The sequence below is a fragment of the Leopardus geoffroyi genome, chromosome D1 (genome assembly GCF_018350155.1).
Source record: "Leopardus geoffroyi isolate Oge1 chromosome D1, O.geoffroyi_Oge1_pat1.0, whole genome shotgun sequence".
In the NCBI taxonomy this organism is placed as follows: Eukaryota; Metazoa; Chordata; class Mammalia; order Carnivora; family Felidae; genus Leopardus; species Leopardus geoffroyi.
Genome location: NC_059329.1, coordinates 106,176,740 through 106,204,530, shown reverse-complemented (window position 1 = coordinate 106,204,530; position 27,791 = coordinate 106,176,740). Strand labels below are relative to the sequence as shown.

Genomic DNA, 27,791 nt, shown 5'->3' with positions numbered 1-27,791 from the left:
CCTGGCCTGCTCGCCTTACCTCTGGCTCAGCCGCCTGTGCAGGCTCGGCCGCCTGTGCAGGCTCGGCCTCCTCGCTGGGCTGCTTCTGCTCAGGGCTGAAAGCAGAGCAACAGGTATGTGGGACCCGCCCAGCCAGCCTGAGTCCTCCTCACAGGAGCACCTCCCCACCCGTCAGACGCCCTGGTCTGGGTCACAAACCCACAGCGCCACCCGGGACAAGAGGACAGCAGCCAGAGCCAGGGGCTCCCTGGAGCGTCTGCGGCCTGGGCAGACAAGGGAGGTCAGCTTCTGAATTCGGTGGCACTCACCCCATCAGGGCTTGGTTCGGCATGTCAGCCGTTTGCCGGCTCCACCCCGACCCCTCGCGCCCCCATGGGTCACTGTCTCTGGTCCCTTGTGAGGCCTGCTCTCCATTCGCGGGAGGGCCAGCAAAGCCAGCGTGCCTACCCGGTTTCCCTGTCTCCCTACCTCAAGCACTGACCCTCTGCCCCAAAGCAGGGGCAGGAGGACCCTAGTTTTAGTGATGGCAAAATGTGGCCTCAAGGAAAAGCAGTGCTGGGGTGTGACTGGGGTGCAGGCAGCATGCGCGGCCGCCCTGCCGCCCCCTTTCCACCACAATAGGCACGACGTGGCTCCTCAAGTTCGCAGCAGGCCTCTGGATTGGACTCCCATGGAGCCCACGCCCTAGGGTAAGGCTTGGAAGAGTCAAGGTCAGGACAGAGCTGACACCTGTGTCGTTTGCTGCCTGGTTAGAAGGGGGGGAGGGGTGGCCGCAGGACCAGGCAGTCCCCACAAGGAGGGAACGCTGGGGCACGGGAAATGCTTCCACTCCCGGGACTCACCTAGACAGGAATCCATGCGCCCTGCCCAGCCCCGGAAAGGTCCCCAGACCCTGGAACTGAACTCACCCAACTTTCTGGGGCACCTCAATATTCAGGAGCCTCTCCAGGTAACTGTGACCTGAGGGGAAAACAAACGAATGAATGATGCCTCGGAAACTGGCCAGGTGTCACTCCTAGTGGTGCCGGGAGCCATGTGCTGGTTGGACCTTGGCCAGTCTTCATCTACAGCCAGACCTCTCCTCCCCAGAGACCACCCTTCCCTTCACCGGGTACAGAGACCCTGCCTGCCTGAGCAAATTCCCTCTGCTCCTAGCATCCTCGATAGAGCTGTTGGCTTTATGTCTCCTATTCCCTAGCTGGCAACCCGGGCCCATCTGAGAGCACATCTGGGCTCCTTTACCGGGCTGGGAATACCTTGGGAAGAGAAACCACGTCTGCCTCCAGGTCCCCAACATCCAGCATGGGGTCCAACACAAAGCAGCTTATTCATTCAACAATTATTCTTTGAGGGCCTGCTATGTACCAGGCCCTGAGGCCCTGGGGACCCAACAGTGAGAAAGACCAACAGAGCCACTATGTAGCCTACATAACCATCCAATAATCCTGTAAAAGACACGTGGTATGTGTGATGACAGAAAAGAGCAGAAGATTTTGAAAGGCTACGGGGAGCCGAACTGGTCTAGAGGCTGGGACGTGAAGGAAAAGACGGTCACAGACAAAGGGGGAAGAGTTGAGAGAGAGAGAAGGACATCCAGGCCAATTGTTCCCAAAGGCTATTTTCAGACTCCTGAGAGTCAAGTGCCCAATCAGGGGATGGATGAGGTCTTAACTATTTCCACCCCAACACGAAAACGTAATTTCCCCCTCTGTGCTGTGCTTTGCCCTGAGAGCGCAAAAGCAATGAAGCAGTGCTAGGTGAGAGTCTGAGCACCAAACAGGTTGTGAAACCAGACTGTACCCCACGCTCGGCACAGAAAAGTCCAAATTCACTTAAGAATGTCCTTGATGGAAGAGTAAAAACTATGAATTTTATTAAATCTAAACTTAAGTACCCTCTGTGTGGTAGAGTGGAAAGTACGTGCAGCGCCCTCTGCTATAAACTCCTGTCTCTGGAAAGCGCTCATGTTTGAATTCCCAGCTCAACTAGACGTTTTTTTCATGGAACGATTTTTAATTGAAAAGGCAACTGACAAACCATAGTTATTCAATCTTGGATATTTGGTAGACATTCTCTTTAAAAATGAACAAAGTTAGTGGTCACCTAAAAACAACGAATAAGGGGGGCCTGGGGAGCTCAGTCAGTTAAGCATCCAGCTTCAGCTCAGGTCATGATCTCACGGTTTGGGGGTTTGAGTCCCACATTGGGCTCTCTGCTGACAGCATGGAGCCCACTTCAGACCCTCCGTCTTCCTCTCTCTCTCTGTCCCTCTCGCACTCACTTTCTCTCTCAAAAATAAACATTTTAAAAAAAGAACCATGAATATCTGCTATCAATAATTAAAAAATGATTTCCCGCCCCAAAATAGAATTTCGAAAACTATGTATACACGGCCAGAAGCTTCGTAGCTTCCCAATACCTACAGACTTTTCTGATGAGATGGGAAGACAAATGTACTCCTTTTAAAAAATAGATGATGAAGGGTGTCGACATTAGGAAGATGTGCATAACTCAGTGAGATAGCATTTTCCAAACGATCAAGGCATGATGCTACAAAACTGCACGCGGCGAAAAGTTCCATTCAAAGTGCAAGAGGGGTGCCTGGGTGGCTCAGTAGGTTAAGCCTCCGCCTCTTGATTTCCACTCAGGTCATGATCTCACGGTTCGTGAGTTTAAGCCTCACATCAGGCTCTGCACTAACAGCACGGAGCCTGCTTGGGATTCTCTCTCTCCCCCTCTTTCTGCCCCTCCCCCTGCTTTCTCTCTCTCTCTTCCAAAAATAAATAAATAAACATGGAAAAACTAAAAAAAGAAAAGTGCAAGACGGTCCAAGGTGGGACCAATGATAGTTTCTGATTCCATCCTGCAATGAGCCTTTAAGAAGCTACCACTGGTGGTGTTGAGTATGCACGAATTATCTGGAAAAAAAAAAACAAAAACGAATAGGCACAATTATCCAAAAAGACGTTTAAAGTACTCCTTTCTTTTCCAACTACGTATCTGTGTGAGGCCAAGTTTTCTTCATACGCTTTAACCGAAACAACACAACGCAACACAGGGAGTGCAGAATCCGCTGTCTTCTTTCAAGCCACACGTTCAAAACATCTGCAAGACGTAGAAGAGTGGCAGCCTCCTCACTACGGTTTTGTTTTGGAAAAGAAGTATTTTTGTCATAATAAAAACAAAACAAAACAAAAAAACTAGGGACGCCTGGGTGGCTCAGTCGGATAAGCGTCCAACTTTGGCTCATGTCATCATCTCATGGTCCGTGGGTTCGAGCCCCGCGTCGGGCTCTGTGCTGACAGCTCGGAGCCTGGAGCCAGCTTCAGATTCTGCGTCTCCCTCTCTCTCTGCCCCTCCCCTGCTTGTGCTCTGTCTCTATCTCTCAAAAACAAATAATAAACATTAAAAGTTTTTTAAAAAATCTAACGTTGATAGATAATAGGTGTGTTGTTTTTTTTATATCAGAGTATTAAATAATACTTTTAATCTTTTTTTTTGAATGTTTATTTATTTTTGAGAGACAGAGAGAGACAGAAACAGACAGTACGAGCAGGGAAGGGCAGAGAGAGAGGGAGACACAGAATCCAAAGCGGGCTCCAGGCTCCGAGCTGTCAGCACAGAGCCCAATGTGGGGCTCGAACCCACGAACTGTGAGATCATGACCTGAGCTGAATCGGACGCTTAACCGACTGAGCCACCCAGGTGCCCCAATACTCTTAATCTTTAATATCAAAATAATAATACTAAAGAAAATAAAATTAGATAATACTGAAATTTTTTATTAGTATTTTTTTAGGGGCGTCTGGGTGGCTCAGTTGGTTAAGCGTCCAACATCGGCTTAGGTCATGATCTCATGGTTTATGAGTTTGAACCCTTGTCAGGCTCTGTGCTGACGGCTCGGAGCCTGGAGCCTGCTTAGGATTCTGTGTCTCCCTCTCTCTCTGAGCCTCCCCCGCTCACTCTCTGTCTCTCAAAAATAAATTAAAAACACATTAGAAAAATTGTTTTAAATATTTTTTTAAAGTAGGCTCCACGCTCAGGGCAGAGCCCAACACAAGGCTTGAACTCACAACCTTGAGATCGAGACCTGAGCCGAGATCAAGTAACGGATGCTTAACAAACTGAGCTGCCCGGGCGCCCCTCAGTTTTAATTTCTAATACAGTGAACTATCAGTGTCTAGAACCCTCACAATCAAGAGCTCTTTGGGGTCTTCAATAATTTTTAAGACTGGGAGCAGGTGCTGAAGACAGAAGGTTGAGAGCTGCTGGTCTAGGCAGAAGGCCACGAGGCAGGAAAGGGGGGGGGGGTTGCGAGGTGAGGCTGAGAGGCAGCTGGGGTGAGGCCGGCTGGGGCCCAAGGGTCGAAGGGAAGGAGGGAAGATGAACAAGGGGCTGGAGCAGCAAACCACGAGGCCCAGAGCGAACAGCAGCAGGACCCTGCTTCCGGGGGTCGGGGGAAGCCAGGCCTGAGCCGGCGGGAGGGGGCAGTTTGGGTCCAGGCCTACAATCAAGGGAGGTGCCTACTCCCACTGGCGGGGGCCAATAGCCAGAAAGGCTCCCCTCACAGCCCACCCCAGCTTCGTGCTGGCCGCTGAGGGAGCAGAGGGATGAAGAGAGGCCCGTGTGACCACACAACTATTCCACTGGAATGTCAAGTGCCATCTGCGTGCCATTCGGGCCTCGGGCCCAGGATGGGGGCAAGGGAGATGGCGTGAGGCCTGGCAGAGGGCCGGATGGGCTGCACCCCAATGCAGAGGTGGCCGGGGAACCCCAAAGAGGAGCCCCTCCTGAACAGCAGGACCCTCCAAAAACCCTGAAGCGGCTTCCGTCTAGCCGCTTCCGGGCCCACCTGTCCTCCCACCGCGGCACCATTTCTCTGCCCAGTGGCTCCCACCGGCCAACATGCGCCAGGCCAGGAGTGCGGGGGCATCAGCGCCCCTTCCCAGCAGCCCCTCGCCGCAGTGCTCCACACCGACTTCCAGAGGTTTCCCCCGCAGCGCCAGGCCTTCCCGGTCTCGCTTCCCCACAACCCCGCTGCAGGCATTTCCTGCTCCTCCAAAACGAACAAGTTGCATTCAAATCCTGACATCGAGGCTGCTTCTGGGGGAACCCAAACTAAGACCCCGCTTCCGAGTTTGCCCGGCCAGCCAAGCCCTCGGAACCTGGGCGTCAGGAAGGCCTCCGGGAAGCCTCTCTCCCCCACGGTTAAACACCCTGCGGCTCAATTCAGTTCAGGGGCAGCCTGGCCACAACCAGACTGAGCTTCGGGAACACAGGCTTCTTGGGTTGTACCTTTTAAGACCGACTGAGCCTGTGCCACATCCAAGCATTAAGATGGACTCTCTACCCATATTCAAGGCAGTGTTATCACCATTTAACAGATGGGAAAAACAAGGTCCAGAGAAAGGTGTGCCCAAGGCCACGGAGGCTGTGTGTGACTCCAGGGCTTAATCGCCATGTTTTACTGTTTCCCCCCCGCCCCCGCAGTTTCCCTCTTCCTTCCACCTCAAGGTGGATGAGCCCTGGCCTGGGAGTGAGACAGACTTGTCTAGAGTCTCTCCCCCGCCCTCCTTCCGGAGCTCCAGGCTGACCTGCTCTGTCACACTCTCCAAGGATCAGATTCAGGCCTGAGGTAGCCACCCAAGGCAAGTCAGAAATATCTCAGCCATGTTGAGCATCCAAAAATGGCCCGTGTGCCAGATGCCCGGACTGCATGTCCTCAAGCCCCATGACCCAGAGCAAGCCCTTCCCCAGGTGGGGATGAATTCTGGCGAGGGGAGGTGTCCTTACCCACTGGACCAGGCCCCACTCCAGGGTTCCCCACAAGGCCTCCTCGGCAAGCAGCCGGCCACCCCGGAAAGGATGAATCGTGGGGCTCAAGCCCCAGTTTCCCAATGTTACAAATTCAGTGGCCACTGTAAGCTTCAGCTTCCTCCTCTGTCAAGTGGGGAAATGCTAACAGGCTAACAGTGTTTCGCAAGGGCCAAATGAGAACCTAGTGTTTTATAAATCTTGGAAGTGCCAGGCAGATGTTGCCTACTGTTCTAATACCCACTAACTTAAAACCTGGACCTTCTTCTCCAACAGCCCCACTGCCTCACTGTCCTCTGGCTGGACCCTGGAGACAGCCTCCTCCCTGGTCTCCCTGCCTCCTTCTCTCCCTTCCTTTTGGCCATTTTCCCCACAGTGCCAGGGACCTTTCAACGACCATCAAGGGGCCACATCCTCTGCATCAATGGGGTCAAGCCCAAACCCCTTGTACGGCACATGAGCCCAAGAGACCCTATCTCTTGCCATTTCATTCCTCCGGGTCTTCGCACAAGCTGTTCCCTCGGCCAGGGATACCTTTCCCCACAATTTTTCCACCTGCCGAAAGCCCAGCCATCCTTCTTCGAAAGCCTCCCGGCTCAGACCCCACCTCCTCCACACAGCCAGCCCTGACTCTTAGAGCTGCCTATCCTCCTCCGTGGCTCATCGCACCTGCTCCCACCGCAACCACGGTCCCCTGAGCTGGGACCAGAGGATGACAAAAATGGCTCACGTAACAGCTGAGGCCCACACAAAGAATTTTCTGTAACCTGCTCAAGGTCACAGGGCAGGTGAATTGCTGAGCTGGCACTAAATCCAGTTCTCTGTCCCTAAAGGAGCCTGCTGCCATGACAATCTACATCTCTTCCCCGCAATATCCCCAGCACGGCAGTGTGCTATCAGGAGGCCACAAACGCGGCCAATGTCCGTGAGCCTCTGCAGGAAGAAAGCCAGACACGCTGGCCCTGGGTAAAAGGCCTCGGTTTGAGCCTCAGCACGGCCATTAACCACACTGTGGCCAATCTCCCTAGACCTCGGTTTCCTAATTTGTAAAATAAGAGGGTTGGGCCAGATTTGCGCTGTCCAATACGATAGCCACTAGTTTAAATCTAAACTCAGTAAAATGTAATAAAACTAAAAAATTCAGTTCCTCCATCACGCGAGCCACATTTGGGGGCTCAACAGCCACACGCGGCTAGCGGTGGTTTTGAGATAGGGCAGCACAGATATGGCACATTTACCCCATCGCAAAAAGTTCTAGGGACAGCTCCTTGCTAGATGGTTCCCCAGAGCTACTCCAGCTAAGCCAGGCACCAAGGACCATTCACCACACCCCTACCTCCTGTTGGGCCCCCAGACTCACAGATGATACGGGCGGAGGCAGCTGGCTCTTCAGTGGCTTTCTTGCCAATCCTTCTGCTTGACCTGCGGACTGGCTTCTCCTGTTTGGCCACCAGGGAGTACTTCTGGGCCAGCGAGACCTGGCGGCCCGGGGAGGACGGGGCAATCAGGCTGCGCCGCACGGATTGCGGGTCTAGGTGGGCGCCCGTGGGCGTGGAGCAGTTATCGGGCAGGATGGGAGCCAGCACCCGCTCCTGCCACGGCGAGGCCGGAGAGCCCGCCAAATCCTGCGGGCCCGGGGAGGCCTGCGCAATCCTGAGCTTGGAGGCGGACCTGCTGGCTCCGCCCCCTCGGCCCTTGGGGTCCTGGGGTGTAGCCATCAGGGAGCTCACGGTGACAGACGCCAGTCTCCCAGTCTCCGGCTTCTGGGGTGTTGATTCCTCATCGGATATCAAGCTGCTGTGGGAGGCGGGAGCCGTGGCTACAAGGGACGGAGTCGGGGAAGGAGCCCGGGCGGACTTGAGCCGGCCCAGGTGCAGCTCGGCACTCTGGCGCTCGCTGACGCCGATCTCCACCACAGGCACCAGCGGGCCCTGGGCCAGGCTATTTTCAGGCTCTTTGGCCAGCACTGTGGGAGACTCGGGGGTGGGCGAAGGAGCAGCCAATGCTGCGGTGGCTGCTGCCGCCGCGGCCGCAGCACGGGTCACCCGCCGCAGGACGGAGCCGTTCTCCCCGACCACCGTGGCCAGCTTCTCCACCTTGTCCTTGCTGCGGAGGTGCCGGGAGCTCAGCTGGCTGCTCCGGGTCCTTCTGCGGGACAACCTGCTGGAGGCAGCAGAGCAGAGGCTGAGACAACCCAACGGGGCAAGGGGTACCCCCCCGAAAATCGAGCAGGGGGCACCAGTCTCCCCAGGAGCCACTAGCTTACATGGAGTAGGAACCGGAGGGCTTGGAGGCAGAAGACCAGCCGAGACCCGTGGCCTCTCCTCTCTTAGCCTGAGCCTCCTCGCCTATAAACTGGGATATTACCAGACCTCACAGAACTGCTGGGAAGACTAAAGTCATTACAAACTTCCCGCTGATTGAGGTCACACTGTGCCAAGCATCTCACTGGAAGCTCTACTCCACAAGGTGGCCCTGAGAGGCAGGGACCATCCTCCTCGCCTTAGAGAGGAGGAAACTAAGGCTTAGAGGTCGATAATGAACCCGAGGATATCCAGCTGTGCAGGGGCAGAGCTAGAATGCGTACCCTGGACCACCTGACCCCAAGACCCAGCCTCTTTCCCCCAGTACACGGCAGCCCACGGCCATTTCCATGGACGTTATCAAGTGCAGCAACAGGCAGAGCCCCTGGTCCATACCTCTGGCTGCTTTGACCCACGCGGAAGGATGGATTCTCTTTCTTCTCCCACCTCTGAAAAATCCTTCCCAACTCCAAGGCCCAAACACACATACATGAACATGCACACACACACGCACACGCACACACACACACACACACACTCTGGACTCCACGGTCCTGGGTCACACTTTGTTTCCTTGGGGCATTTCACCCCTCAGCATGGCCCACAGGGTACCCACTACTACTCCCGCCGGCCTCTGCTCCCAGTTAACACCTGCGGATCTAAGTCTCCTGGCGGGCTCCAAGCCTCCAGACCCAACAGGCCTAGTTGACCCTCCTCCCACCTTTTCCGGATGGGGTCTCTGTTTTCATCCTGAATGTAAGAAACCCGTCTCTTCTTCCGTCGGTTCTTCTGAGAAGGTGTTTTGGGCATCAGCTCGGGCTCCTTGCTGAATTCACTGTTTGGTACGAGGCGAGTGATGTTCATGGCTGCCCGGGAACCGCCAGCCCACTTCCCCAACCCAGCCTGGCCCCAGCCCTTTCCTGGCAGTGACAACAAGTCAAGCTCGGATGACCAGCACCAAGGTCTCCTAGGCCACGTGGAAGCCCCGTGCCAGGCCTGCAGGGCTTCCTCCCGGAGATGCAGAGGGGAGCAAGGCTACCAGGCAAGGGTCCGCAGCGCCACCCCGAGGGCCAGCTCAGCACCTCTCCTTCCCCTTCCCATCACGTGAGGGCGGCCCCCAGCACCAGGCACTCTGGGGGAAAGCCCGGCAGCCTGTCTGTCTTGCAAGTCAGGTGGGGAAGCAGGCTGCTGTGTCCCCCCCGCGCCCCCTGCCAGCTCGGCCCTGCCTTTACCTGGTGAACATGCGCTGGGCCTCCTCCTCAATCTCTTCGAGCCACACCAAGTCCTTATTGTCCACGTTGCAGATAAACTCCATGAGCTTCTGGTCACACAGCTCCAGCAGGTGAATGGGCCCCGGGGCTGTGGACCCCATGGTGACTCTGTCTGGTGAAAGCAGACCAGAGGCACAAGGGCTCAGGGCTGGGGGCTGGAACCTGGCGCAGGGGAAGGGCCTGCCGGGCCGCAGCGCCCATCGCCGACGACCACAACCACCCAGTACCTGAATCAGAGCCCCTTCCTGCCCTCCACCCAGAGATGCAGAATTCCAAATGCCAACCCACCGGCAGTCAGTTTTACAAAAAAGAAAATGCTCGTCGCCCACCCACAGCACGCTGCCCCCAGAAGTCCACACTTCCCAGCCAATTCTGGTAGCAACAGTCCTTACAAGTGGCCTTTTCGGGGGCTTAAAATGACAAGACATGGCCACCTGCTCTCCTGGATCAGGGAGAAACTGCAGCCGGCACAGGACCCCTCTCTACCTGCCCAAACACAGGCCTGTGGGTTCTCCTCTTACTACCTGTGGGGGGTGGGCAAAGGCCAGACACAGCCACCCTGAGCTACACACAAGCTGACCCCTGGCATCAGGCCAAAGAACATGGGTTCCAACTGCTCCTTCAAGAGGCCAGTGCACACAGGGTTCTGCATTCCAAAGGAGTTGGTAAGAAAGCAGGGGTCTAGAGACACGCTCGTCTCCTAAGAGTCCCCACAACCCTCTCCCTTGAGCTGAAAGGTCTTAGAAATGGATGAGAGCAGAGGGAAGTAGATGAGCAATGTCTTATTTTTAAGAGAATACAAAATCTACAAACCCAACATCCTCCTTTTTTTCTTTTTTTCTTTTTCTTTTTTAACGTTTATGTATTCTTGAGAGAGAGACGAGTGTGAGCCAGGGAGAGGCAGAGAGAGAGGGAGACACAGAACCCGAAGCAGGCTCCAAGACTCTGAGCTGTCAGCACAGAGCCTGACGACGCTCGGGCTCAATACTCATAGACAGTGAGATCATGACCCAAGCCAAAGTCGGACGCTTAACCAACTGAGCCACCCAGGGGCCCCAAAACCAATGTCCTCTTAAAAAACAAAAACACAGGGGCGCCTGGGTGGCTCAGTTGGTCGGGAGGCCGACTACAGCTCAGGTCATGATCTCGCAGTCTGTGAGTTCGAGCCCCGCATCGGGCTCTCTGCAGACAGCTCGGAGCCTGGAGCCTGCTTCGGATTCTGTGTCTCCCTCTCTCTCTGCCCCTTCCCTGCTTGCTCTCTGTCTCTGTCTCTCTCAAAAATAATAAACATTAAAAAAATAAAATAAAAAACAAAAAAACCCCAAACCAGCAACTCATGCATCCTCCTTAAGGCTGTTGTTATAAAATCATCATTGAAGCCCCCACCCCACCCCCAGAGGAAGAAATATTCATTACAGTCACAGCAGGGGCTCAGTAAATATCCCCACAGGGGAATGAATATGTGTCATCAGCCATAATAACAGATTGCATACCTTATGCCCTGGCAGTGACCCACCACCCTGGCCTACACCCTGAAAATCAAGAACCAGGCTGACAGAGCTCAGCCTCTCACCTAAGATGGAAACTCCTGGAAGGAGGAGCCAAGTCACTGATCCCTTGACACCTTATAGAGCTTAATACCAGGTCCTGTGGCAGCTTCACAAGACTTCTGGAGGCCTGATTTCCAGGGCACACTAGCCTTTGTTCCTCAAGCCAACGTCTGCCCTGTATCTGGAAGCCTCTGTCTCCTAATTGCACAGCTTACTCGCCACCTGGATCTCAGCAACTCACCATCCCATCCGTCAATTTCAATTCTGTGCATAGCACTTTGGGGACTGTGTATCTCTTTGCTTACAGCCTGTCTCTGCCCACTAAACATTTGCTCCCTGAGGGCAAACCCTGGTCTGTTTTGCTTGCAACTGAAAGCCCAGAGCCTGGCACAGTGCCTGGCATGAGAGGAATACTTGTTAAATGAAATCAATTCCATCTGTCAACTCTACACCTAGAAATAAACATCCTACAGGTACTTCTCCCAGGCATACACACAAGGACACCAAAAGAGTTCATTCTATACATGTTAGGGCATGCCATACACAGGTTAGATGCCAGGGATAGCGCTAATTGGGGCAGGGCCAGTTGGGCAGGGTGGCAGAAGCTTTGGACAGAGACGGCTCTGAAGCCAGCCAATCACGGGCATGGCCTCTCTGCTGCCATCACCCTCCCCCCCCCCCCCCACTCTGTCCCGGAGCTCAGCCCTGGCAAAGTGCGGGACCCCAGCTGGAGGCCAGGAAAGAGAAAATTGTTTTAAGGAAGCCAAAACCCAAACCAAGGTTCGCTAAAGAGCTACAACAAGCAACAACTGCTATCTTTCTTTCCTTTAAGTATTTGTTCAAAACAGCAAAGTTGATGAGAGCTTCTTTTGCAAAGTGCAAAAAAGCGTTTGGGCTTCTTCCATGGGGAAGTTTGTCCTTAGAGACCTCAGCTTGGCTATTTAAAAAGGGTCACTGGGCCACCTGGGTCAGTCTGTTGAGCGACCCACTTCGGCTCAGATCATGGTCTCATGGTTTGTGAGTTCGAGCCCCACATCAGGCTCGGTGCTGTCAGTGCCGAGCCTGCTTCAGATCCTCTGTCTCCCCCCGCCCCCCGCCCCTCCCCTGCTCATGTGCACGGGCAGCTCTCTCTCTCAAAAATAAATAAAACATGAACAAATACAATAAAAACGGTCACCGTAAGTTCGAAAAGAGGTGACTGAGAAAGGAGGGGTCAGCATATCAAGGAGGCTCCTGTAAAGAACGAACAGCAAAAAATCTCCGGCCAATCTAAGAACCTGTGTGCACAAACCAGGAACACCCAACATCCCACCAAGGGAGAAGGGAGCTCACTTTCCTCCCCAAATACTTCCCTCATACCCTACACCAGACCAGAGGCTCCACCGGCCTCCTCTGCAATGCCTGTTTTTTGAGGTGCAGGAAGTCGGAGACTTAACCGTCTACCACACCTTAGTGAGAAATGGTCATGATCATAAACAGCTGTTCCACGGAGTCCTGTCTCCATACTCAGGTGGGGCATCATCCCATTTAACTCTCACTACAACCTCGAGGATACCTATGTGCAAATGAGGAAACTGAGACAAAGAGAAGTTAAGTCGAAGTCACCTAGTATGTCAGGGGCGGGGCCTGGATTTAAACTGTGTTCTTAACCACAAGCGATATCACCTCCTCGATTTCAGTCTCTGTAAGGTAAGGCCTGCAGGAAAGGCCACGGCCGCCGGATGGTACTGAACCGCTGACGGTGAACGTCCCTGGGGAGGGACAAAATGAGGAGCAACACTGGCCTCCGGAAATGGTCAATTTAAAACGTTGCTCAGCTGGGGGGGGGGAAGTGTGGAGCGTGGGTTAACTGTACAGAAATGTCATCGGGCATAATTCCCGGTTGGTGTGCGCTCCCTGCGCGTCCAGGTCAACAAAGGGCTTCCTAGCACAAAACAGGATGCTAGGCACCCGGGGCGCGGGGGATTACGTTTTCGGAACCTCGTGACCTAGGTGGAGGATAAGGGGTCATCTCAGGCCCCAGGACCAAGGCAGGTCACCACTTGGAAGAGGTGACCCGTCCACTCCCAGGCCGCGGGGCAAAGGGTCGGGGGTGTCACGCCCCCAGTCCAGAGTTGGCGGGAGGGTAAAAACTCGCCAACCACCCCCAGCCCCGCCGGCCGCCCCGCGCGCACTCACTCGACTGCACCGCGTCTCCTAAGTGCTTCTCTGATCCAAGTCCGGCGGCCACCCCAGCAGAGCCTCCCGCGGACCCAGACCCTCGGCTCCGGATCTCCAGGGCTCACCACTTCGGAGAAGCGATGGGGCGCTACAGCGCGGCGAAACCTACGAATTTCAAAACTGAAGACTCGACCAATCCCCAGTAAGTTTGTCTCGACGCTACAAAACTCTAGGCCAATCAGATAAGAGAAAGCTCCAGCCCGGCCGCCTATTAGCTACTCGGGTTGGCAGTCTGCGGGACTAAGAGGCGGGGAAAGGAAGCGTTGAAACTTTAACCTGCTCAGCTTCCGGGAGCGGCGGCAGGCGGCCGACAGAGGAAGTTGCCCTGGGTGGGGAATGCGCGCCCAGCGCCTCTCACGCCGGAACTACAAGCCCCAGCATGCCCTGCGAGGCCCCGCCGGGCCGATACCTTAGATCCGTGCGCATCGCCAGAGCTTTCGGCTTTGCAAGTTTCTTACTTTAGCTTTCTCCTCCGTGCTGCACGACATCCTTTTGCCCTCTGCCCTTTTTGAGAATTAAAAAGCAAATGCTTTGTAAATCGCACCGGACTTTGTATTTCTGTAGAGCCGTCTGCCATCTCTTGGATGGGAGCAGACTGGGTCCCATCTATAATGGCCTCAGTGTTTCTTTGGAGCAATGTTCTCAACCCGGGCACTTTTGTCCCCCACCCTCATTTGGCAATGTATGAATACGCTTTCTTTTTGGGGGGCGGGTGGTGGGGCTACTGGCGTCTGCTGGGTACAGGCTGGCCATGCTGCTAAACACCCTATATTGCATAGGACAGGTCACCCACCCACTCCCCGCAAAAAAAAAAAAAAAAAAAATTGTCCAGTGGCAATATTGCCGCTGTTGTGAAGCTCTGCTTTAATCAGTCAGTCTGAGTCAGGGTTGCCATTACCTGTAAAAGAATGCAGTTAAATCTGGAAGAGGTATTTATATGCCAGTGCTCATTGCAGTATTAGCCGAGGTGGAAGCAACCTAAATGTTTATCAACTGATGAATGAATGGATGAAGAAAATGTGGCATATGCATACAATGGATTATTATTCAGCCCTTAGGAAGAAAAATGCTGTCTTTGGCTACAACATGGATGAACATTCAGGACATTTTGCCAAGTGAAATGAGCCAGTCACAAAAAGACAAATACTGCAGGATTCTGATTGTAAGAGGGGTCTCATGCAGTCAAACTCTTAGACACGGAAAGTAGAGTGGTGGGTGCCAGGGGCTGGGGAGGGGAGGGAAAAGGGGAATTATTCAATAGAGATGGTTTCCGTTTTGCAAGATTAAAAAAAAAAAATTAGAGGAGTCTGCTGCACAATGGACTTATAGTGGTGTTGTAATGAACTTTTAAAAATGGTTGAGATGAGAACGTCTGGATGGCTCACTCAGATCAGCGTCTGACTCTTGCTTTCAGCTCAGGTCATGACCTGCATCGGGCTCTGCGCTGATAGTGCAGAGCCTGCTTGGGATTCTCTCTCTGCCCCTCCTCCACTTGTGCTACGTCTCTCAACATAAATAAACTTAAAAAACAATGGTTGAGATGGTACATTTTATATGTTTTGACCAAGATTGAAAAAAAAAAAGAGAGAGAGAGAAGGGTAAAAGCTGGGTCATCTTTTTCCAATTCCTACGTTTCTGTGGCATTACTTTCTTCTGAACCTTCTTCGACCCTTCTTGATGGAATGTATTCCGTTCCAGTCTAGCTCCATTGTCTCCTTTCACAGGGGAATGATAATTACCCCCCACTCCCGGATGCTTTGTTGGCTCCCATGTTTCTCTTACTTTAGCCTCCTTCAGAGATGTTCTGCACTGCCAGTGTCAAGCCCCAAATCCTGTTAAAGCAAACTGAGAGGTGTGAATGTGGAAGGAAAGTGTGTGAACGGGGGAGTGAAGCCTTGTTCTGCTCTGCCCAGCCCCAGAGGCCTGTGTCTACCCTGGAACTGTGCCCGGTGGAGTTAAACCGAGGGAAGAACACCCAGGATAGTAACAGCTAAACCTTACCTCCAAGCTACCGTTTCCTGAACGCCCACCCTGTGACAGTATTTGTTCCTGGCACTTTTCTAGGCATTAGCTCCTCCCAACAAGCTGTAGAATTTTCTATTTTAACTGATGAAACAAGAGGATAAGTAACCTGTGGAGATACCATAGCAAAAGACCTGGAATCACGGGGCACCTGGGTGGCTCCGTTGGTGAAGTGTCCGACTTGGGCTCAGGTCATGATCTCACGGTTGGTGAGTTCGAGCCCCGCATCCGCCTCTATGCTGACAGCTAGCTCAGATGCTGGAGCCTGTCTTCAAATTCTGTGTCTCCCTCTCTCTCTGTCTCCCTTCTCTCTCTCTCTCTCAAAAATAAATAAAACATTATAAATTAAAAAAAAAAAAACTGGAATCAAACCTTGTGTCTCTCTGGAAGAATTTGCCTCCTCTGTAGGAAGACTTATTTAAGGACAGATGTGAGAAAAGAGATTTCTTTAAAAAACTTCAAATCACAGAAAGGCTACCCTGCAAAAAATGAATTAGTTAGACTTACTCGTGGGCTTTACCTGAATTGTTATCCCATATCTCCAATACTGCACGTCTAAAATAATAACTTTGGGGGCGGCTGGCTGGCTCAGTTAGAGGAGCACGTGACTCTTGATCTCAAGGTCTGGAGTTCAAGCCTCACGTTGAATGTAGTACAGATTACTTAAATAAATGAACTTAAAAAATAAAATAAAATAAAATAAAATAAAATAATAAAAACCTTCCCCTACAAAATCAGCTGCCCCTCTTATTTCAATTTAATAATTTTTTGCCTGTCTGCTGTGTTCCAGGCACTATGCGGAGGACCCAGCAGTGAGCCTAGCAGCTATAACCCTGCTCTCGTGGAGTTTACAGTATGGTGGACAATAGTTATATCATTAGAATGTTGGAATATTAGAGATGGATTTCTGACAGTGAAATAAAGAAGAAGTCATAGATTAGACTATAATCTCTACTATAGGTAGAGATTAGCATGAAGATGCCTATGATGGAATGTTCTGGAAAGCAATGAGGAAGCCTCCACCCTGATGAGCACTGCAGCCCTCCACTGCCAGATTCTTTGGAGACAAAGGTGGGGCCTGAAATGTGGATTCTCTGTGAGATTAGGAAGCCCTCTTAACATCTGCCCCATGGGGGAAACTGATAGTTCCAGGTCTCCAGACCAGAGAGACAAAGTCTTTGAATAGTTTTATTCTAACATCCACTAAGACAATTTTAAAACCTAGGTACACATTTTTTAAATTGACCTTAAAATTATTTTCACCATTAAAATGGTTGTAAAGGATATAATTTTCTAAAACTCACGCATCACCCTTTCAAATGTATCTAATGACATCAAAATGCCATAGCAATTTAATATCCACTATGATCCATTTTTTTGGTATATCTTTGTTTCTGTATTGAGGTATAATTGAGAAATAAAACATATATATTCGAGGTGTACAACATGATATTTGATATATTTACACGTTGTGAAGTAATCACAGCCGAGCTAATTAACATATGCCTCACCCCACATGGTTATTTTCTTTTTCTTCCTTTCTTTCTTTTCTTTCTTTCTTTCTTTCTTCCTTTCTTTCTTTTCTTTTCTTTCTTTCTTTCTTTCTTTCTTTCTTTCTTTCTTTCTTTCTTTCTTTCTCTCTTTCTTTCCCTTTCTTTCTTTCTTTCTTTCTTTCCTTCTTTCTTTCTTTCTTTTTCTTTCGTGGTGAGGACACTTAAGATCTACTCTCTTAGGAGGCACCTGGGTGGCTTAGTCAGTTGGCTCAGGTCACAATCTCCCAGTTTGTGAGTCTGAGCCTCACATCAGGCTCCCTGCTGTCAGCACAGAGCCTGCTTCAGATCCTCTGTCCCGTGCTCTCTGCCCCTCCCCCACTTGCACTCTCCCAAAAATAAATAAATATTAAAAAAAAAAAGATCTACCTTCTTAGCAAATTCCAAGTGCACAATATAGTAGAATTGCTAACTATGTTCCCATAACTGTACATTAGCTCTCCAGAACTTAATCACTTTGTGTAACTGAAACTTTGTGCTCCTTGAACAACAGCTCACCCTTTCCCCCTCCACAGCCCTGAGGAACCACCAATCCACTCTCTACTTCTATGAGTTTGCCTATTTTAGATTCCACATATGAGTGAGGTCATGCAGTGTGTGTCTTTCTGTGTCTTTCTTATTTCATTTAGTGCGGCGTCCTTCAGATTCATCCAGGTTGTTAGAAATGCCTGGATAGCTTTCTTTTATAAAGCTAAATAATATTCCATTCTCTCTCTATACCCCATTTTCTTTTTTTTTTTAATATTGTTTTTGTTTATTTATTTTTTTTTAATTTATGCTCTATGCCCAATGTGGGGCTTGAACTCACAACCCCAGGATCAAGAGTCACATGCATATGGACTGAGCCATCCAGGTGCCCCTATATATGCTACATTTTCTTTTCCTTTTTTTTTTTTTTTTAACGTTTATTTATTATTGAGAGGCAGAGCATGAACAGGGGAGGGGCAGAGAGAGGAGGAGACACAGAATCCGAAGCGGGCTCCAGGCTCTGAGTTGTTAGCACAGAGCCCGACATGGGGCTTGAGCCCACAAACCTTGAGATCATGACCTGAGCTGAAGTCAGACGCTCAACCGACTGAGGCACCCAGGCGCCCCATATGCCACATTGTCTCATCCATTCAACCATTAACAGACATCGGGTTGTTTCCATATCTTTGTTATTATGAATAAGGCTACAGTGGACATGGGAGTGCGGATACCTCTGGAATAATAACTTCATTTCCTTTGGGTATAGACCCACAAGCAGGATTGCTGGATCACAAGGTAGACCTATTTTTTTTTAAGTTTTTAAATTTATTTTGAGAGAGAGAGAAAGAGCATGAGCAGAGGAGGGACAGAGAGAGGGGGAGAGAGAGAGAATCTGCTCTTGGTGCAGAGCCTGATTGGGGGCTTGGTCCCTCGAACCATGAGATCATGATCTGAGCTGAAACTGAGAGTTGGATGCCTAACCGACTGAGCCACCCAGGCACCCCAAGGTAGACCTATTTTTAGTTTTTTGAGGAACCATGCTGTTTTCCACAGTGACTGCACCAGTTTACATTCCCACCAACAGCACACCAGGGTTCCCTTTTTTCCATATCCTTGCCAACACTTGTTACCTTTTGTGTTTCTTGTAATAGTCATTCTAACAGGTGTGCAGTGGTATGTCATGAATTGGATATATGTTTCCCTGATCGTGATGTAGAGTATCTTTCCATATCTTTCCATATGTTTGGTGGCTGTTTGTAGATCTTGGGAGAAATGTCCATTCAAGTCCTTTGCCTATTTTTCAAAGGTTTTTTTTTTTTTTTTTTTTTTGATGTTTACTTTTGAGAGAGGCAGACAGAGTGGAAGAGGGAGACACAGAATCCAAAGCAGGCTCCAGGCTCTGAGCTGTCAGCACAGAGCCCAATGAGGCGCTCGAACCCACGAGCTGTGAGATCATGACCTGAGCCGGAGTTGGACGCTTAACCTACTGAGCCACCCAGGTGCCCCATGTCTCTCTCACGGTAAATAAACGAGCTTTAAAAAGGAAAGAAGAAGAGAAAGAAAGAAAGAAAGAAAGAAAGAAAGAAAGAAAGAAAGAAAGAGAGAAAGAAAGAAAGAAAGAGAGAGAGAGAAAGAAAGAAAGAAAGAAAGAAAGAAAGAAAGAAAGAAAGAAAGACGGGAAGGAAGGAAGGAAGGAAGGAAGAAAGAAAGAAAGAAAGAAAGAAAGAAAGAAAGAAAGAAAGAGAAAAGTACATACAGGACAAATCTAGGAGAATATAAAATGGACTTTTTTAAAAGTCTCAGAAAGTCTTGTTTTTCTTTTTACACCCTTCATGTGGGTGGTGTTTCTTAATGTGAAGACAGCTGGGCTATATGCAGCCTCTTCCCTACACTGAAAGTCTCTGGGGGTAGAAGCTGTAGGCAAAGATACAACTTGAGCTCTGAATGCCTGCCAAAATCACAACTTTGCTGCAAGGAGCATCCTGAGCGAGATGCAACCCCATGCAAGATGGCAACATTGGAACTGTGTCCACCTCGGCCTGGGCTTGGTTTAACTGTGCTGTCTGGCTACAGGATCTCGGACTTTCAGGACCAGAAATAATAATTGGGTAACATGTAACCACAGTCTCAGGAATGGGGGCTACACAGCCAGCCCCTTCTTTAAGTTAGGGAGTCCTTGCTACAGCCTATAGACTTGGAGTGTCCCATCAATGTCACAGGCAAGAATCCAGCCGGGGTCCCTATCGTATTATTATTGCCATTTTAAAAGAATAATCTGTGCATCAATTAGTGCAAGAACTTGAAAGGTTTAAGAGAAATCAGCCGATTTCGGTAGCCGATCCTGATTTAAAACGTACACTTGATGAATTAATGTAGATTTGTATTTCTAAGCTGGAATCCTACAAAATGCACACGCCAGAACTAGATTATCTAAGAGAATTTAAGATTCACAGGGGCGCCTGGGTGGTGCAGTCGGTTAAGCGTCCGACTTCAGCCAGGTCACGATCTCGCGGTCCATGAGTTCGAGCCCCGCGTCAGGCTCTGGGCTGATGGCTCAGAGCCTGGAGCCTGTTTCCGATTCTGTGTCTCCCTCTCTTTCTGCCCCTCCCCCGTTCATGCTCTGTCTCTCTCTGTCCCAAAAATAAATAAACGTTGAAAAAAAAATTTTTTAAAAAGATTCACCATCAACCAAGATGGCCTTAAATATTCCGCTTCAGCTTGAGTCAACTTGAGGCTTCTTCCTGACTTTAGATCCCCATCTCCCCTTTCACAGAACACTTTCTTTAGACAGCTTGGAAGGCTAAATTGTTTCTCTGCCCCTTTGAAGTGGATGGAAATCTCTTTAAAAAGGCTTTTGCCAGGTTTGCAACCTAGGAATGTCTTTCTCAAGGACCTAGGAGGCATTCCTTTGAAATATAACCATCCGAGTCTCTGGAAGGGGACAGGTGTCTAACTTCAGTGGGTCTCAGCAAACACAGGTGGCCTAACCGTGGAGAAAAACCTTCGCAAACTCAGGAGTAACTCAATGTGCCACACATGACCCATGGATCAACCACCCTGCTAATGTCCTTTGTTACTTTCCCACCAGCTCACCCCAGCACTTACACACCCTCCCGACTTGTGTTTAATTGTATGATAGCCTCTCTCTTTTTTCAGTAGCCTTAAATAAAGTCTTCCTTGCCTGTTTAGCCTCGTGCAAATTTCACTTCGACTCCCTATTTATAAATTACATGCATTGTACGTGGAAGAATACACATTGGTTTGAATCACATAAAATCACTACTATTCAACTGTGTTTTGCCCTGCGAAAAAGGCAGTTCCATATGGTTCAACCGAATGCCTCGGATGGTTTCTTCAAGCAGACTATCGAAGTTCTTTAAAAAACTAAAATGAATAGAAATGTAAATGCAACTGAAAACATTAGAACGAGTATAGCCGAGGTTGTAAATGAGGTCTTAAAAGGAATTATTAAAATTTGCTAGCTAAAAAAACTATATTTTTTCAAAAAATTTTTAATGTTTATTTATTTTTGAAGGAGAGAGAGACAGAGGTGAGTGGGGGAAGGGTAGAGAGAACCCAAAGGGGCTGCAGGCTCTGAGCTGTCAGCACAGAGCCTGATGCGGGTCTTGAACCTGTGAACTGAACTGTGAGATCATGACCCGAGCTGAAGTCGGACGCTTAAAGGACTGAGCCACCCAGGCACCCCTAAAAAAAATGTTAAAAAAAAAGGGGCACCTGGCAGGCTCAGTCAGTAGAGCATGAAACTCTTCACTCGGGGTTGTGAGTTTGAGCCCCACATTGGGTGTAGAGATTACTTAAAAATAAATAAATTGGGGTGCCTGGGTGGCTCAGTCGGTTAAGCGTCAGCTCTCTTGATTTCGGCTCAGGTCATGATCCCAGGGTTATACGATCAAGCCCATGTTGGGCTCTGTGCTGAGCATGGATCCTGCTTGAGATTCTCTCTCTCTCTCTCTCTCTCTCAAATATAATAAAATAAAACAAGGAAGTAAACGTAAAAATATTTGTAAAATACCTAAAATTTGCTAGCTTTATACATGTAAAATGAACTTCAAAACTTTGAGAAGAACGAGGGTTTTAACATCGAACTTGAACAAACCAAATATTTTTTTAAAAAACACAGTCACTCTTGGGGCGCCTGGGTGGCTCAGTCGGTTGAGCGTCCGACTTCAGCTCAGGTCATGATCTCACCGTCCGTGAGCTCGAGCCCCTGTGCTGACAGCTCGGAGCCAGGAGCCTGCTTCGGATTCTGTGTCTCCCTCTCTCTCTGCCCCTCCCTCGCTCACATCTTGTCTCCCCCTCTGTGTCTCAAAAAAAAGAGGTGCCTTCTATTTGGCGGTCCCATTCTACTCTTGTTTAAGATGGAAAGGCAAACGCTGCCCTGTTCCTCCCTCATGGCTGGTAGAGGAAGTCCTCTGGGCTGTGTGTTTTATCTGGGGAGCTTCTGCGTTGAGGTCTCAGACGCTCGCTCTTTTTTGTTGCTGCCCTAAGATGATGATGGCTGGCGGACTCACTCGTTCTAAAAACAATGTGCAGAAGGAAGATTCATAGAAGAGTGCCTGCTGATTCCCTTGCAGTGAAGAATAAACCCCATCAGACTAAAATCCTTGTGTGGTATCTGTGCAGCCGCCCGAATAAGCGAGGCGCAGAGTGAAATACCCGGACACTCTTTCCGGAAGGATTTAGGATGAGGAACCACGGTCTTGAGCAGCCTGGAGGTAGGAATTAGCCTGGAGGTAGTCAGATGTGTTCTTTCTCTGAAGCACCGTGGAGGCCACGCGTAATCTGACGGCTGTCCTGCTAAAGGAATCAGCATGGGAGGTGGATGAGTGACTAATGGCATTCAGCTTCCGGTTTATTACAGGGAGAGACTGGTTGATGGGCCTGGGAATGCGTGAGGTCCCGGGGCGCCTGGCCGGCTCAGTCGGTAGCGCGTCTGACTCTTGATCTGGGGCTTGTGAGTTCGAACCCCATGTTGGGTGTAGAGATTACTTAAAAATAAAGCCTTAAAAAAAAGGGGGTGGGTGGGGGGAAATGCATGAGGTCTGTCATACTCCCTGCATCCAACTCCACTTAGGAGAAAAACCTTTCCTGTGGAACAGGAAATACAGTCTTTGAAATTCGGTGACTATCGCTCATCGTCCCCTGCACAGCCCTGGGATAGGAGTTGCCAGCCTTTGCTGCCCTGACTTTCCAGCTGCTGTGCATGTGTGCCTTTTTTTTTTTTTTTTTTTAATTTTTTTTTTTTCTCAGCGTTTATTTATTTTTGGGACAGAGAGAGACAGAGCATGAACGGGGGAGGGGCAGAGAGAGAGGGAGACACAGAACCGGAAACAGGCTCCAGGCTCCGAGCCATCCGCCCAGAGCCCGACGCGGGGCTCGAACTCACGGACGGCGAGATCGTGACCTGGCTGAAGTCGGACGCTTCACCGACTGCGCCACCCAGGCGCCCCTGTGCATGTGTGCCTTTGCATACCTGCTCCGACAAGTATGTTTCCCTCACTTCAAGATCCATCAGGAGCACCTCTCCGTCACTCTAACTAGGGCAGGTCTCTGGTGCATTAATTCTTTGCTGCACCCCAACCTTCTTCTCTTTTACAGAGTATCTTGTCTGGCTCCAAGCTGCCCTACCTTCACGGTGCCCTGAGGGTACGGCCCTGGCTTCCGCCCCTTGGCTGAAGGAGATATTCTATAAGGAATTCCTACTCACAGGGAGTCGCTGGACCACATTCCTTCCGTCTACCGATTCTGAAATGCAGAGTTCAGGGATCCTTTTCACATTTTGGAATGTGGCGGTAAGTGGCTACTCAGGAGAAAAGGCCCGTCATTTTGGTTCTGCCAATTCAAAGTGTATTTGACCGCTGGAAGGCGTTTCGCAGAGAAAGTTCTGTGAAACCCGTGTCAGTTAGTTTGCTGGGGCTGCCGGGACAAAGTCCCACAAACTGAGTGGCTGAAGTGACAGCAGTGTGTCGTCTCACCTTTCTGGAAGCCAGAGTCCAAGATCCAGAGCTGGTCCCTCCCGAGAGGGCTGTGAAGGAGAATCTGTTTCGTCCCGCTCTCCCAGCTGCTGGAGGCCTGCTGGCAAGCTTTGGCATGCCCTAATCTCTGCCTTCACGTTCCATGACGTTCTCTCTGTGTGCCTGCCTTATGAGGTCACATGGCCGTGGCTGAGACATCCTCCCACGGCCAAAGTCCCAGGGGGTGGCAAACTGACATGGGGTGATACCTTTCCCTGCCACCTGCAACGGCGGTTCCCAGCACCCAAGAGGTCTACGGGCATGAAGCTGCCATGTAATTTAATGGGACCACAAGCCCTGGACCCTGCTGTGTGATCCCCCCCGCCGGCTGCCGTCTGCAAAGTGAAGGAAGTGAAAAACAGGCAGCTTCTCAAGGTTCCCCCAGCTTGTAAGACCAATTCTGGGAGCACCTGGGGAATCAAGTTAGAATCTCTGAATTTAGAGACAAAGTCCCTGCTGCATGCCCACTAGGAGGCAGTAACCCTCTGTGTTTTGATCCCGGCCGTTGAACGGATGCCTCACCTTACTTGGTGTCAGTTAATGAAAAAGCAAAAAGAAAAAAGAAGGAGTGGGATGAGGAATCTCTTTTTAGTTTTCCCCTCAACAAGCTACTCTAGACTAACAACTTCTAAGTCACGGCCATGTCAAGCAATAAGGAAAACGGAGTGTTTTGTTGCTCTCTGCGTCCTCTGAATTTCCCCCGAACGGACCCCTTGCCCATAAGGGGCCATCTCTTTTCCCTAATCTGTTGAACTTGGAGATGGCTGATTCGTTAAGTCACAGAATTTCAGACCTGAAAAAGAAGGACTCTTTGCAGCTGAAGAAACAGACCCGAGCAGTGAGTGGCGAGTTCAAGGTCACATGGCAAGGGAGTGGCAGGGCTGCTGTATATTGAGACACGATCTCTGAAGTTCCTTTAGGCGTAACAGTTGGTTATCTGACCGGTGATCTCCGCTCCCCATGGCGGTTCTAAATAAGCATGAAATTTGCCTTGGTAGGTTGACTTTTTTTTTTTTAATAGACTTTATTCTTATAGAGTATTTTTAGATATGCAGCAAAATTTGCATCGAAGGTAGAGAGGTTTCCGGTATACCCCTCGCCCCACACATACGTCACCTCCCATTGTCAGCATCCCCCAACAGTGCAATCACTTGTTATAACTGCTGACACATCATTATCACCCGGAGTCTGTAGCTTATATTAGGGTTCACTCTTGGTGTCTTACAGTCTATGGATTTAAACACATTCCTCTTCCAGATTGTCACACAGAATGTAGCCCTTTCGGATGGCCTGGTAATGTTCCTGCCTTGATAGCTCCGTTCTTTTTAGTGCTGAATGGTATTCCATCGTCTGGATGTATTACAGTTTATTTATGTATTCCCCTGCTGAAGGACATCTCAGTTGCTTCTAGTAGGTTGGCTTTGTGAATGTGCAGAGATGTGTTATTCAAAACCTTCCTCATCAGAATGAGATTCGGTTCGGTCTCGTTAAATCCGTGATCCCAAAGTAAAGCTCTGGTGAAGTCCATTAAAACAGTGGTTCTCTGGACTTACAGAGCAGTCACATTAACATAAACGTTTGGTCATCTACATCGGGTGAAGTTTTAAAAGATTTTTTTTAATTTATTTTATTATTTTATAGTTTTTTAGAGTTTATTTTTGAGAGAGAGCATGAGGTGGAGGGGGGAGAGGAGAGGGAGAGAAGGAATCTTAAGCAGGCCCCACTCCCGGGCGCTCAGTCTCACGACCCTGAAATCATGAAATTAAGAGTCAGACACTTGGGGCGCCTGGGTGGCTCAGATCCGACTTTGGCTCAGGTCGTGATCTTGCGGTTTGTAAGTTCCAGCCCCGCGTCGGGCTCTGTGCTGATAGCTGGGAGCCTGGAGTCTGCTTTGGACTCTGTCTCCCTCTCTCTCTGCCCCTCCCCTGCTTGTGCTCTGTCTCTCTCTGTCTCTCAAAAATGAATAAATGTAAAAAAGTTAAAAAAAAAAAAAAAGAGTCACTTAATCTACTGAGCCACCCAGGCAGCCATTACATCAGGTTAATTTTCTTAAGACGCAAGTTTTCATTTTAAACTCTCACTGGGATCCTACTATTATAAAAGAAAAGACATTTTAACCAAAAAAGTAGAGGGTGCACAATGTCCGAATACATCACCGTGAGATGAAGAAATTCCTGTGTGAAAAACTCTAGCATTGTTCTTATCTTGCTCATTTTGCAGAAATCAGTAAAATCCTTGTCTCCCACTGAACCCGGCCTACAGACCAGCCTAGGGAACCACTGCCTTAAGGAACTGGCCAGTGTTACACAAGTTCCTCTACAAAAGAGCTCTTCTGCCTATGAATGGCTCCCTTCAAGAGAGGAAGGAGGCTGACTACATTTCCTAGCGGGGAAGAGAAAACAGTGAGGGTGGGAAAGTATGTCTTTTATTTAAAAAAACTTTTTAAAAGCCCCAACTTACTTTCTTTCTTTCTTTCTTTCTTTCTTTCTTTCTTTCTTTCTTTCTTTCTTTCTCTTTCTTTCTTTCTTTCTTTCTTTCTTTCTTTCTTTCTTTCTTTCTTTCTTTCTTTCTTTTCTTTCTTTTCTTTTCTTTCTTTCTTTCTTTCTTTCTTTCTTTCTTTCTTTCTTTCTTTCTTTTCTTTCTTTTTCTTTCTTTCTTTCTTTATTTTTTTTCTTTTTTTCTTTTTTCTTTCTTCTTCTTGCTTTCTTTTCTTTCTTTCTTTTTCTTTTCTTTCTTTCTTTTTTCTTTTTTCTTTTTTCTTTCTTTTCTTTTCTTTTTCTTTTCTTTCTTTTCTTTCTTTTTCTTTTTTTCTTTCTTTTCTTTCTTTTTTCTTCTTTCCTTCTTTCTTTCTTTCTTTCTTTTTTCTTTCTTTTCTTTCTTTTTCTTTCTTTCTTTTCTTTTCTTTTTCTTTTGTTTCTTTTCTTTCTTTTTCTTTCTTTCTTTTTCTTTTTTTCTTTCTTTTCTTTCTTTTTTCTTTTTTCTTTCTTCTTTCCTTCTTTCTTTCTTTCTTTCTTTTTTTCTTTCTTTCTTTCTTTCTTCTTTCTTTCTTTTCTTTCTTTTCTTTTTTCTTTCTTTCTTTCTTCTTTCCTTCTTGCTTTCTTTTCTTTCTTTCTTTCTTTTTCTTTCTTTCTTTTCTTTCTTTCTTTTTCTTCTTTCTTTCTTTCTTTCTTCTTTCCTTCTTGCTTTCTTCTTTCTTTCTTTCTTTCCTTTCTTCTTTCTTTCTTTCTTTCTTCCTTTCTTTCTTTTTTCTTCCTTTTCTTCCTTTCTTCCTTTTCTCCCCCAAGAAGGGGGAGAGGTACAGAGGGAGAAAGAGAGAGTGAGAGAGAGAGAGAGAGAGAGAGAGAGAATCCTAAGCAGGCTCCAAGTTCAGCACAGAGCCCAACACGATCCTGGAATCATGACCTGAACCGAAATCAAGAGTTGGACGCTCAACTGATGGAGCCACCTGGAAAGTATGTCTTTTAAAGCTGAACTTACAGAGAACTTTCTGGGAGAAGAGTTGTGAATTCTATTTCTATATGATCAAACGCTCTTGAAGCCTAAACGTAGAATGGGGAGGGGGTGGAGAAAACAATTGTCGATGCAAACACATTGGACCAATAAGATGTGGGCTGAACAAAGGTATAGACGGCCGCGGTGTGGGCCCTTCATGCTCACTTCAGCAATAAATTGGGAAAACAGAATTCCCGCTTTTATTGCCCCAGTGGCTTTGGCACACTGTCTAATCCCAGTCCACGGTACCATAGGATTGTTAGCAAGGCCCACTTGGATAATGCTAGAACTGTTTAAACAATGGTCCATTTTTGCAAAACACACTTTCCTCACAGCAATGCGTGCACTCCACCGTCTCTGTCTCTTACATCATATTGTCTAAGAAAAGATATACTTAAAAACAACAACAACTTTATCCCCTTTGGGATTAACTAGGTACATACCTGGCTAGCCAGAGGCAGCGAGGATCCCTGTGTCTAAACTGAGGATCCCTACGTCTAAACTCTGGGGTCTGCGGGGCTTGTATCCCCGGTTTCACACACAGAATGTTTTCTTTCAGCTTTTCTTTCTTTTATTTGTCTAATGTTTTTAACGTTTATTCATTTTTGAGAGAAAGAAAGAGACAGAGCGTGAGCAGGGGAGGGGCAGAGAGAGAGTGCGACACAGAATCCGAAGCAGGCTCCAGGCTCTGAGCTGTCAGCACAGAGCCCGATGTGGGGCTTGAACCCAGGAACTGCGAGATCATGACCTGAGCTGAAGTCAGACGCTCAACCAACTGAGCCACCCAGCACTCTTCTTTCAGCTTTTCCTAGGAAAAGGAGATCTTTGGGCATAATTTAAGGCCAGGAGAAATGTCATGGCAAGAACCCCTCTACCTTCCAAAGCAGTTAGAGCTTCCTGGTTTCCCATAGGCAGAGAGCCTCGAGAGTTCCTAGTTTTCTCAGAAACACACAGTGCCCGGTGGGCGCCCTGAATGCCCTGACCATTCAGGAAGAGTTCTAGATTGATTTTCTCCTATTAGAAGAGGAGAGGCAGAGTGTAGTAAGAGATAGCAAAATGCAGCATT

General features: G+C 49.1%; 1 protein-coding gene and 1 long non-coding RNA gene across 15 annotated transcripts in view; one reads left to right on the top strand and one right to left on the bottom strand.

Moving 5' to 3' along the window:
- Positions 1-13,244, bottom strand: part of LOC123601809 (inner centromere protein) — a 28,846-nt gene extending 15,602 nt beyond the window's left edge. For 3 of the 14 annotated variants that reach the window (XM_045485537.1, XM_045485540.1, XM_045485543.1), the window contains exons 1-6: positions 13,117-13,244; positions 9,350-9,500; positions 8,839-8,952; positions 7,151-7,977; positions 909-960; positions 20-95 (exon numbers count right to left, since the gene is read on the bottom strand). In XM_045485537.1, the coding sequence (XP_045341493.1) occupies positions 20-95; positions 909-960; positions 7,151-7,977; positions 8,839-8,952; positions 9,350-9,489 (1,209 nt within the window). In that variant the 5' untranslated portion in view covers positions 9,490-9,500; positions 13,117-13,244. Of the gene's footprint in view, positions 1-19; positions 96-908; positions 961-7,150; positions 7,978-8,838; positions 8,953-9,349; positions 9,501-12,386; positions 12,406-13,116 lie in introns of those variants that run through there. The other 11 variants (XM_045485541.1, XM_045485545.1, XM_045485542.1 and 8 more) reach the window with 7 other exon arrangements.
- Positions 13,189-16,622, top strand: LOC123601811. Its single transcript, XR_006714261.1, has 2 exons — positions 13,189-13,300; positions 15,971-16,622. It is a non-coding gene; the product is annotated as an uncharacterized LOC123601811 (long non-coding RNA).
- Positions 16,623-27,791: the final 11,169 nt, after the last annotated feature.